Consider the following 12396-nt stretch of genomic DNA (forward strand, 5'->3'; position numbering starts at 1 on the left):
TTCTTGTGTTCTCTCCTCGAAAAACTAAGGGGTGGCTTTGCTCCTCCCATGTTTGAGGAGTATTCTGCTATATTAATAGTTGTGTTCAAAACTGTTTGCTCGTAGGGATGAAGGGGTCTGTGAAGGAAGTTATTGTGAAAATGTGAATCTCCCTTTTTACTATTTATCTGTTGCAGATATCTCACTTCATTTTTCTTTTCCCCATTTTAGATCAGTAACTGTCATGGTGCAACACTGATTCATTAGATCTCAAGGTAGAGGCACTTGCACAAGAGTTTGGTACCTGTTTTCCACTAATGCTTGTCATAACTATGACAGTATTCACCTTCTCGTATTACATATAACCCAAGACCGGCTATTATTTTCAGCTGCTTCAGAAATGACTCAGAGCAAACCAAAGAAGTCTGAATAAAAAAAAACTACATTTGAAAGTAAGTACTTCTGTAGAGCCCAAACATCTTAGCTATTTTGTTTATAGAGCGATGTGTTTACACAACCTTCTGAACTTTAAAATCTCTTAAATACCCTTGAAGGATCTAGCCTAGGAAAAGCTTCACAGGAACTGAGGCTTGTCACCAAAAGCAAAGCCAAAACACCTATAGGATATCTCCCGGAAGAGTTTGAGAACTCTCAATTTTTCAGTACTTGCAATTTAAACCTGATGTTGGTCCCTGGTCACAAATCTGAGGTCTCATTTGGGAACTTACTTTGTACAAAACCATGTTAATAAACTGGGCTTACAATGAAAACTTAGGGAAAGCTCACCCTGAGACATCAACTTGACAATTTACTGGCCCTCTCCGGAAGAGCTTATTCCCAGAGGTCAGTTCTGCTCTAACACAGAAGTCCTGTCACAGGAGAAGGACACAGATCCCAGAACATGCACAGCCCAGAGAAAGCTGGAAAGGAAGGAGCTTGTACATAAATTGTAAGAAGCAGCTAGTTATGTAAGAAAATGACTGAGGAAACTTCAAAGGAGGGAAGAACAGAAAATTCTTTGAAACTTAATTTGGCCTTGGAAGAAAATGGGACAGAGCTTCTCCAAGAATGTTTTTGTTAAAGAGAAGCTGCATCTTCCTCTGTGCCCAAGTAAAGAGGAGTGCACCAACAAATCAGCCAGGCTTCAAAGTTAGCGGAGTTGGGGTTTGGGTTTTTGTTTGTGTTTTGTTGTTTTTTTGTTTTTTTTCCTGAGTTGTCTTTTGCTTACCATTTTCAGGGAGTAATTAAGGCATTAAATCAGTCTAAATATTAACTGGTTTCGACTGTTGTGCTGTTGCTTGAATGGTTGGGAGCCTCTCTCCAAATGAGATCCCTATAGGTGCTGCATCCTCTCTTTTCTTGAGGATAAACAGTTCATATATCATTTAATATTACATTTAATATTACTCCCCACTTTGTAGGCCATCATATGCTCAATCTGTGTACGTAACTCTACTAAAGGAGCAAACAGTATTTCAGAAATCACCTGGGGTATGGTGCAATGCAGGTGGAGAGATAGCCTAAAAAGAATTCACTTGGTCCAGTTACAGATGCAGCTAAACTATAGCACCAAACCAATGCTTGGGACCACAGCATTGTTAACAAGCTGTTGAAGGAGCACACACATAACATGCACATTAGGTCTGTGTTCCGAGTTGGAGACAAGGAAGTCTGGGTCAGATCTTGTGCAGGTGTGGCATTGCCTCTCCTGTAGTGCCACTTGATGAGTGTTTTGCTGCCTTATTTTATGCTACCAAAGGTAAAAGGAAGTATTTTTGTCAGCAGTGAAAGGTGTTTGCTAGACTTCAGGGGTTTGTATGTGTTATGTAACATTTTCTATCTAAAAGAAACAAAAATCACCTGTGTGCTACTGCTATGGTCAGCAGGAAGGAGAGTTAGTGTTTATAGATGAGGAAGATGGTAGAGCTCATTCTCCAAGCAAGGTAAAGCAGCTTTTTTCTGCCATAGAGTTTTCACTCCTGGAAAATCTAGGGGGGAAAAAAAAAAAAAAAAAAAAAAAAACAAAAAACAAACCCACAACCCATTGGTGCAGCTGAGCCACATTCACCCACATCCAAAATGTCTGAGTCATGTACAGCAATCAACTTTTACAAGGTCTGAACTTCATTGTGGTGTTGCATGAATGGCAGCAAAAACACACATGTAAGAAGAGTTTACAATTCTGTAGCACAACAGCTGGCAGTAGTGTATGGCCAAGCATGTGATTAGGTGCTGATTCAGGAAGATGAATGCTGAGGAAGAGAAACCAGAGTAGGCATCACTGCTGCTGTGTGTTTTTACTCCAGAGTTAAAGGTGGGACGTTATTAAGTGTCTTTACGTATAGATTTTAATGGCGCAAACTTGTCCATAGTGGGAGCCATGCTGGGGTTATTGCTGCTGTTCTTAGTCATACTATCTGACATTACCTCCCTGTGAAAACAAGCTCTAGGGCACACTTAAACATCCATGTTTGAGTACTACAGTAACCTGAGGGTTCTGCTTGTCAGTGGGTAACAGGCAGCTTTCTAAACTGAGATGACACTATGCGGCCATGGGCCATGGTGTGTATGGGGAATCTGAGCAGCGCAGATGCAACAGAGGAACAGACTGAGACCGTGTCCTTGGAAAATGCTGGTGTTTGGATATTCAGCACAATTCTAACATCTGCCTCATCTAAAGTTCTTCCCAATTACTGGTCCACAAGACATGTATTTCATTCCTTATGCACCATCTGAAGGGAGCCTACAAGGATGCTGGGGAGGGGCTATTCATCAGGGACTGTAGTGACAGGACAAGGGGTAACAGGTTCAAACTTAAACAGGGGAAGTTTAGATTGGATATAAGGAAGAAATTCTTTATTGAGAGGGTGGTGAGGCACTGGAATGGGTTGCCCAGGGAGGTTGTGAATGCTCCATCCTTGGCAGTGTTCAAGGCCAGGTTGGATGAGGCCTTGGGTGACATGGTTTAGTGTGGGGTGTCCCTGCCCATGGCAGGGGGGTAGGAACTAGATGATCTTAAGGTCCTTTCCAACCCTAACGATTCTATGATTCTATGCTTGGTGCTCACTGAATAAAACATATTAAAGCAAATGCATTATGGACTGGGAATGTGAATACCTTTGTTCTATTTGCACTCACAGAAATGTCTGTCGATGTAAAATCAATGGGTTCATCCCAATGTTATGGTAGCATTAAGAGGGATAAGACTGGTGCTTTGAGTGTAGTAACAATAATATTACAAATAAGGAAGAACAGTTACAGATAAATAACTTGTAGAAATTATATATTTATTTTAATACCCAAAGGGGATGACTGCCCACTCCCAATAGCTGAAATTATTTACATGTCAGACAGCTTTAAAGTAGTGATTGTGTTTTGCTTGTCACACCTGCCATTTGGAGACTGCATGTTGTAGGTATCCTGCATGTGAGACCAAATACAAGCCTCAGGTGCTTGTGGCAGGATTTTACTTAAGCTCCAGGATGAGTGTAACCCCTTAGGATTCTGCAAAACCCACCAAATCTTGCTTCCATGCTATCACAGCAATCAGCAGATGGCCAATTAAATATTTCTGGGATGGATTGTTTGCTTGTTTTTCCTTTCTACCTTGTTTACAACTTTTGGCTCTACTTTACATTCAAAGTCTCAGAGATCACCTGTTTAATGATCATGGAGCTATCTCCAATTCCAGTGTTTGTTTTTCCCCACTCTAGATAAACTTATCTAGACCTGAATACATCTTGGAAAACGTTTTTCTCTGTATACGTAAGTCAAGCAAATGCTGCTGCTGAGGGTGCAAGGTAGTTTTCAAGCATTCTTTGGAAACCAGTCTATTCCAGTTGCCCTGCAAGAATGTCTCTTTCCACAGGAATTTCCCAGCAGGTGCCTTTTGCCAGGCACTGGCCAGCCACCAGTCAGAACTGCAGACTGCTAGTGTGAGCAAAGTCCCCCAAACCGCTGTTGTTCAAATCAGAAATTATATAGTACAGTACCTAACACTTTGGGTCACAACTCTAAACACTAGTCTAACACTTGTAACTAATGTTATTAAAAAGAAATATGTAAGATTAGTCATGCTCTTAAATGAAACCTGGAATTTCTTGTGATGGTGATTTATCTTTTCAGCTGCTTTAATCAGAGACATGTGTCAACAAGCAAGAAAATCAGGTTGCCACTTAATAAAAGCTGCTTTACAGGTTTATCTTCTTGCTTTTTTTGCTTGGAGGTGAAATTGCTGAAAATTATCTGAATGTTGCTTAATGGCTTTAGAAACTAAATTCTATTCATTTTATTCATAGCTGGTTGTAACAGTCCCATGGCCTCTAAACAGAAAGGCGTTTACACAACACAACCAAATGTTTAAGTTCTAATTTGTAGATAAATGAGTGCTCAGTTAAAATTGCATAACAGCAAATTTTCTCCCGTTCTGGAATTTTGGGAACTGATGAGCTAATAAGGCAGGACCCTCTCAACTCACAGTGCCAGCTGATTGCAGCATTAATGTAATAAAACCAGTAGTGCTTAAAAATTAAAATGGAAGCCTCTCTAGGACAAGTCATGTTTAAAATACAGATTTATTTCTTTCTTTTAGCCTTGAAAGTTTCTGTTTGCCTAGTGATCTGCCATTCCCTTTGATTATTGCTACAAGGTGATCGGTCTGGGTGGCAAGGCTGCCTGAGACCTTCTGAGGTGGGGAGCTCTGGGCTATTGCTTATGCTTAAAACTGGCCCTAACTTAATGCAAGTGGAGTACCTTCAGAAAAGGTGTCTGTCACAGTAACAATGGATTCGTGTATCTCTTTCTCTGAGCAGCTGGCTTAAGATGGCTTTCTTTCCTTTCCCTTCTATGTTTTCCTTTTATAAATTATGCATCTAGAATTGCATTATCCTGAGACATCCCTCATGTTTGCTGCATTTCCAAGACTGTCCTGCTAACGGAGAAAGTCTCTGGGTAGATTAAATGCAGTGGAAATTGTTAGTGGTGAGGACAAAGACTGTAATTTGACTGTTTGTCTTTTACTTATCTCAACCTCTATCATTCATTTGGAGACCACGCAGCCTCTGCATTAAGATGGCTTGCGTTCTTGCCAGTAGTCCAGGGAGTCGCATTGCAGGTGTGTCTAAATACCTGGAAATGGGGTTAAACTATGTGTTGTAAGGTGGAAGAACGAAAGAGGCATGGTTCTTTGGTTGGCTGCTACGACTTGGTCACTGAGCTGACTGGAAATGCAATCCCCAGGCTGGAGAAAGTGTAACAAGGTCTTTTGTATAAATCAAAAGGTCTGCTCCTTATTTTAATTACTTCTGTCCTGGTTTCGCCAACTTCATGCTTCATTCATGCATCCATCCAAGACAGCAATATCTAGTAAGTGATAGTGGTAAGTCTGCAGCCTCATAGACTGGTCTAATATCAGAAAAATCAGCCTGGGGAATCTTTTTCTTGTGTTTTGCTGTTCTTTATACCAGCTCTGTACTGAGATATACAAGTATATGTGCTGCTGTGGGCAGAAAGCTCAATTACCCTGGGATCTTTTCCCCCAAAACCACTGCAGCACCCCTCTTATAACCTTCTCATAGCCTTAAACAGCCACAGCAAGCACTCCAGTCTCACAGTTTCTCCATGTAACTTAAAACGTATTTACTCAAGAAAAGCGTGAGTTTAACTAGCACAGGTATAACCCCAGTATAAATACCATAATCCTAGATAGTATGAGAGGACCCTTATTGTTTTCTTTTCAATTATATAGGAAAGGGCTTAACCTCTTTATTGAAAAATGTTGCTCTTTTTGCAGAATGTATAAATGGAGACACTTGGCTCCCAGTGAGTCACAGTTTGCCAGCTGTGCCATTTTTATTAAAGGCTTTGCAATATTTACAAGGTTTTAAGGCCTCTCTTGAGTTCTTCCTTAAAATAAATTATCTGAAAGGTGTCATCTTCCATTCATAATAGGATAGAAAACAGTGGTGACTCTTCTCCCCAGCCTTCAAAGTAAAGCTGTTCACAGCAAAGAAAGTCACTGTGAGATGTAAAATAGAAGCAATCTTCCCCCAGAAAGTACTCTTGGCAACCTCCCTGTGCAGGACATGTAGTCCAGGAGATATGGTGAAGATTGAACTGAAGGAAATGCACTGCTTTGGGAGAAGGAGGGAAAAAAAGATGCACCAGGGAAGGTACTGATGGTTGGAGGAGACAGAAGAAGAGGGGCTGCTGGAAAGTAAAGGCTAGGTGGGTGATCAGGCAAGTACAGAAATTTTTCTACGTAAAAATCCACTAACAAAAACAACCCTCTCTCCTTTTCATAAAATAGTTTGGGTTGGGGTTATCTAGTCCAAACCCTCTGCAAAGAGCAGGGACATCATCAACTAGATCAGGTTGCCCAGAACCACATACAGCCTGGCCTTGAATGTCTCCAGGAATGGGACATCTATCACCTCTCTGAGCAACCTGTTCCAGTATTTTACCACTCTTGTAAAAATTTTTTTCCTGATGTCCAGCCTGACTCTCCTTTCTTTTAGTTTAAAATCATTACCTCTTGTCCTACTGCAACAGGCCCTGTTAAAAAGTCTCTCCCTGGTTTCTTAATGCACTGCAGTTTCACTGCAGTTGTTGCCAGAAAAGAAGTTATGTTCATAGAGGTGTTCAGAGTTGAAGAGTACCTGAGGAACAGATGCGAGGAGGTCTGGACAGGAAGCTGAGAGATGAAAGGAGAACCACTGGGAAAAGGAGTCAGCACATGAATGAAAGAAGGGACAAAAACAGTTGGTTCCCTTATCAACAGCATTGGACGAGCACTTGGAGAGTCAGTTCAGTTAGACTCTCTGATGAGCTTGCAATTGTTGCCTTCCCAAAAAAAGAAAGGGCAAAAAAAAATCTGCCTTGCAGCATCCCCAGATGGCAAGGTGTAAGCTAGGCTGGCAGGATGCTCCATTTGCCATGCTATGTGGGAATGTTGAACTGGAAGTACCAGTGACCTAAAGGAAGAAACATGGAGAAATACAACCTGTCAAGGTGAGCGCACTTAACAGTGCATCCATCAGACAAAAACTTTACACATCAGTAACCAAAGTAAAGCTATGACAAGACAAAACAGGGATGCTTTTAACTGGTTATTTGTTTTCCCTTCAGTAAATATCCACATACCACAAGAATATACTGTACAGCCTCCAGAGGAGGTAAACTACTGAATATTCTAATATACTTGGCCTATATCAGTGTACTATCATTATTTTAAACACATGCTGCAAGTTTTCAAGTTGTAGCATTTGTTGCTTTGAGGGACAGAAAATTTCTGTTACTCAAAACTCATGATGAATGCAAGACTGGAGGGACATGACATGTCCCAGCATCTCTGCTCCTGGCATTTTAGGTAACAGAAGTGTAGAACAAAATGATACATCAGAAGGTTTTCCAGCAGGACTAAATCTGCTGTATTCCCTTTTCCTATGAGCTGATCTGGCCAGAATGCGTGTCCTTGAACTCAACCCCCAAAAAAAAGGGGTCCCCCTGTGAAGCCTCATACAGTTGCTTATCATTCTGTCTGTATTTTCTCTAAGTAGATGTTTTTAGCCTGAATTTAAAGATTATTTAAAATACTGAAAAGCAATTTTAATAAAAAGCAGTGGAAGTCAAAACCCATTTCCTAGTTAATACTTGCTCAGCCATCCTCCTTTCTGTGTGGAGACAGGAATAATTAATGCATAAAGGTACTACCTGAAAGAAAAGTCTTTCCTAGAATTGTAAATTCTATTAAACACTCATTTAATATGTAAAGTATCTTATTTCTTTGTAATGAGCTAAAAAGTAAACCAACTAACGTTATTTGAGGTTACTTTTTCTCCTCCCTGTCATAGTTTGTCTTATTCCCAAACACTGCAGAATAATAAAAACCATCAGAAGCAAAGTTTTTACAGAGCAGTTCTTTTAATTTCATCTTTATTCCAGAGCATATGAGTCTGCCATTCACATTAATGATGCTGGCCCAAAGCAGTTTCTTTTAAAAGCATATCTCCCTGAATTCCATGTGAAATCCTGTGCCTTTGTCAGCTAATGTGGTTTTAATTCCTGTTGCAAAATAAATAGCACAACACGCTCATAATCAGAACGTAGGAATTGAGAGTGCTCAAATAATACAGGTTCAGTAATTGCAAGCAGCAGCTGTTAGACCTAAAGACTGGTCCAGGGAAATAAAGGCTGGTTGGTGATGGCAGCAATGCATTATTTCTGTTTGAAATTTATGTAATAATTACATGTGTTATAAACCTGAAATGATGGTTACTGCATCATTTTTTAGTTGCAGGTCTTACTTTCCACTGCAGCTGTAATCCAGACTTCTTTATTATTACAGGTCATCTTCCCAAAATCACTGGAAGCTGAAGATGGATATTAAGCATGTGAAGGACTACATCTACTGGCTGTACTACCAGTACCTGTTGATAACCTGCAGCTATGTGCTGGAGCCCTGGGAGCGGTCCATGTTTCACACCATCACCGTGACTGTTTTTGCTATGGTGTTGTACACAGCTTATGTCTTCGTGCCTATCCACATTCGCTTGGCTTTTGAGTTCTTCTCCCAGCTATTCGGAGGCCAGCCTGAAAGCACAGTTTCTATTGTGAACTGAACTTGCCTGAGTAGTGATTAGCAGCTCTTGCAATTTGTGAAATGCAGTGTCTTCTTCAATTTTGTGTATTCTGAAGCAGTTTTGTAGTGATGAAAATATTTTCTCTTATAAAACATGGCTTGCTTAATTAATATAGCTGAAAATCAGAATACTGCACTACTGGCTGCACAGTCTGCATTAAAAGAAACACAGGCCAGCTTTTGCTATGTGATAATTAAACACATTACCTGGAATGCCATGTTTACTTAATATTCAACCAGCTCTCACTTTCAGCACCCTGATTTGATCACACTGGCATGTATGAAACAGCAAAGACTGTTTATGATGGCTGTGAGGAGCGGTGCTATGCTCATTACACACAAAGAAGTTCTGCCAACAGAGTGTAGCGGCAAAACATCCCACATCTTCGTTGACCCAGGTTTGAGAATACAAGGAGATCAGTATAATACAGCATGATTTCAGTACTAATATCTGGCTGGTTATTGACTTCTGTTTCTAACGGATGGGAGAAGAAATCAGAAGAGAGAAAGTAATAGGAGTATGAACTTGAATCCAATCTTTTTGCATCTGAGTTGCTGCATTGGATGAGGCTTTGAGCAACCTGGTCTAGTGAGTGGAAGGTATCCCTGCCCGTGGCAGGGGGGTTGGAACTGTATGATCTTTAAGGTCCCTTCCAACCCAAACCATTCTAGGATTCTGTAAGATAGTAAAATAAACATACTATAGGTAATCTTGCAGTTTACTGAAATCGACAGAAAGAAACAGAACTGGCTCTGATTCAGTGAACTCCTGCCTTTGATAAAAAACTGAGACATCTTTTCTTTCTGCTCCCATTCACCAAGGCAAGCAAGGCTCATGTTTATGACAGAGGAAGACAATCCAGAAAACAGAGTGGAAGTAATATTTTTAATGACTGCAGGGAAGTCTGAGTGATTAAAGAGTTCTCATTTATAAAGAAGAAATCAGATTTCATGTAATTGCCTGTGGGGAGTTTCTTGAACAATGGAAGGTTTATTTGGTTTTCACCCTGCACTTACATCAAATGTGAATGCCAAATCACAAGTTATAGCTATACAGTGCATGTATCTAACAGCTGATGCTACTGTTATTAGAAGTGAGAGGTGAAAAATGTAAATAGCTTTCAAATGATGTTTGCACAGTTACAGGATTAAAACAACCCTCTTAACTTCTTTATCAAGCTGCAGTGGGGTCCTGCACGCTTCAAAGAACACAGTTTGTTGGAAAACTAAGACATGTTTTGAAGGTTGAACAGATCTGAACATGTGTATGCAGTTTTTTCAGAAAAAAATAAAATTTTATTCTTCAGAAACAACGTTTCCATGCAAGTCTCAGTTCCTCCTGTATTTTCTATTTGTTCATAAATACCCTTTGGTACTTCTGTGGATGTGTGTGGGCCAGGCTGACACCATGGCAGACAGACTATTTTGTTGCCAATGTTTTAGGGCAAGGTTTCTGAGCCCCTTAAATGATCCACATGTGGACTGCCATGTTCATTCTCATTAGTGCTCCAGTCCAAGACTTGTCCTCTCTCTGGTGGTGGGGAAGGAAAAAAAATAAAGGTCCTGAAGGCAATTCTTGGAGATGCACAGGTCTCCTGCTTGCAAGAGACCACATTCATCATAAATACTTGCTTCCTGTGTTCAGGTTCTAGCTCACACCTGAGCCATCTGTTCATATTGCCAATATAAGCAGATCATGAATGTGCCTGAATTCTCTTGCAGACAGCAACTGATGTGCTTCAGATTAAAACACCAAATACCTGTGTGTGCTGGTGGCAAAACAACTGAGTGATTTAGGCCCAAATGGGAGCCAAAGATTTAGCTGTCCTATCAGTGTAATCACAGTTGTTAACCTGCAAATATGAGGTACAAAGCTGTAATCACACTTACAGTAATAAAAGAGCATTGGAGGAGATGAAAAATGTCAAGTACCTGTGAAAATTTCTATGAAAGCAGTCTATAAAATAGACTAAAAGTAACAACCCAGATGTTGGAGGTGAAAACATGAAAATATTTACCTAGCAAGTTGGCTTTTGAACCAAAAATACTCCCCAATATCCTATCCTCAAAAGAGTCTACTTTTAAGTAGATAACATGATAATGTAAATGCCATGGCATCTTCTCATCAATCCTGTTTCCAGTAACATCTTATTTATCAAAATTTAATTTATCAAAAAGGTTATTCATTCACAATAGCATCAAACACAACTGACCTGTTTTTAGGAGTACAAGGAAAAACACTTATAGGTATGCAAAGGCTGGGTCTCGTATCTCAAGGAGCACACACCCCAATGTAATGTTGCTATTTAAACATTTAACTTAAAGCAAACAGAAGCAAACAGCTTTGTTCAGGAAGAGGGAGTTTCCACTGACCTCTCATGGTGGGATTCCTGTAAAGAGCTTCTCTTCCATATTATTCCTGTTATCTTTGTTTAGCTTTGCAGGAGGTGCTCAGAAGATGGAGGAAAACAGCCACAGTTTCTCTTTGGGAGGGTCCCTGCAGCCTTACTTAAGTGAAAACACTTTTCTTGTGTGCATTGTTCAGCTTCGTTATTAAATTTTAAAGTTTTGGGGCAAGAGGAAGGAAAGAGACAGCTGAAAATAACCTCTCTCTGCCAAAAAGACTATTGAGATTTTTCAAGCCTTTTCACTTCACCTTTCTACTAGAAAAGCTGAAATAAGTCTAGGTACTTGATATGCAAAATTAGTAGGTTCCAGCAAGAGATTTCAAAGCATTTTGGGCACACAGCAGTGAACAGAAACATTTTTCCCAGGCTGAAAGAGAGAGGAGATGGGATACCACTTTCTAGGCTTGAGACCACACCATCACTTAGGAAACTCTGCTCCAAATCTGAAACCCTTTTCCCTGTCAATGAAGCCATTCATACATGATGGAAAAAGGTTTCCATCGGATTACATCTGCAAACTAATGTGGAAGCACCACTTGCTGTAATAGCAACAAGCTGCAGGAGGAAGGTCACATTTCGAAGAGCTGCCAGTAACACCAGCAGAAGGCTCAATATGTACAGCATATGGGCAACAACCCTGTTGTCAGAAGTATAGTGTTGAGCTCTTTATAAAACACCTTGGCAGGGCACTCTTTTCTCCTGCTTCATTATTACTCCATGTTAATTGTAGTTAATTGTTCCAGATTACCCTATGCTAACTGTAGTTCAGGCCGAGCACAGCAGCTGGAAGATTTTACACCCAAAAAAGCAAATGAAAGGACTATGTTAAGAGTAAACAGAACCAATAATCCAAGAGTGATAAATGAAACAAAAGCAGAAAGGGAGATGAACCACTTCCCGCTGTATTCACCCTGAAAGGACAAATGCATCATTAAATAAATTGCTTTGAAATTTTTGGGCTCATCTGGCCAGCACCATACCTCCCTTGTTTAAAATTAATTTTTTAAATTTCGTTTAATCAAAGTTAGCGTTTATCCTGCTGTAATGGTTTCCTAGCCAATTTCATGAATCACCTCCCAGATCCATTACTGAGGGTGACTATACATGCACATGTCCAGACCATGAACCTCCAGATGCTTCTTCCTGAAGCCCCTCCAGGAAGCCTTTACCCAAGACTATCAAAAATACTTTCCCAGGGACCTCTTCCTTAGCAGTGGTCTTGCACAGAAAACTGACGGATCAGGATCACCTCCAGTGACTGTATATCTAGCAGGCTTATTCCTAAGTTATTTTGGTGCACTCCTTTTATCACATGAACTAAAACACAGAGCTTGAAATCGGGTAGCTGCAGTTTACAACTTGAAGGGTTGT

At 40.3% G+C, this 12396-nt stretch overlaps 1 protein-coding gene across 1 annotated transcript; it reads left to right on the forward strand.

Annotated features, from left to right (window-relative positions):
* Positions 1-880: 880 nt before the first annotated feature.
* On the forward strand, positions 881-8597 carry SPTSSB (serine palmitoyltransferase small subunit B; the record flags this gene model as incomplete). Its single annotated transcript, XM_080623687.1, is given in 2 exon segments — positions 881-922; positions 8325-8597. Coding segments are annotated over 2 exon segments (315 nt in total).
* Between the last annotated feature and the right edge of the window lie 3799 nt (positions 8598-12396).

The sequence above is a fragment of the Psittacula echo genome, assembly GCF_963264785.1.
Source record: "Psittacula echo genome assembly, chromosome: 7".
Lineage (NCBI taxonomy): Eukaryota > Metazoa > Chordata > Aves > Psittaciformes > Psittacidae > Psittacula > Psittacula echo.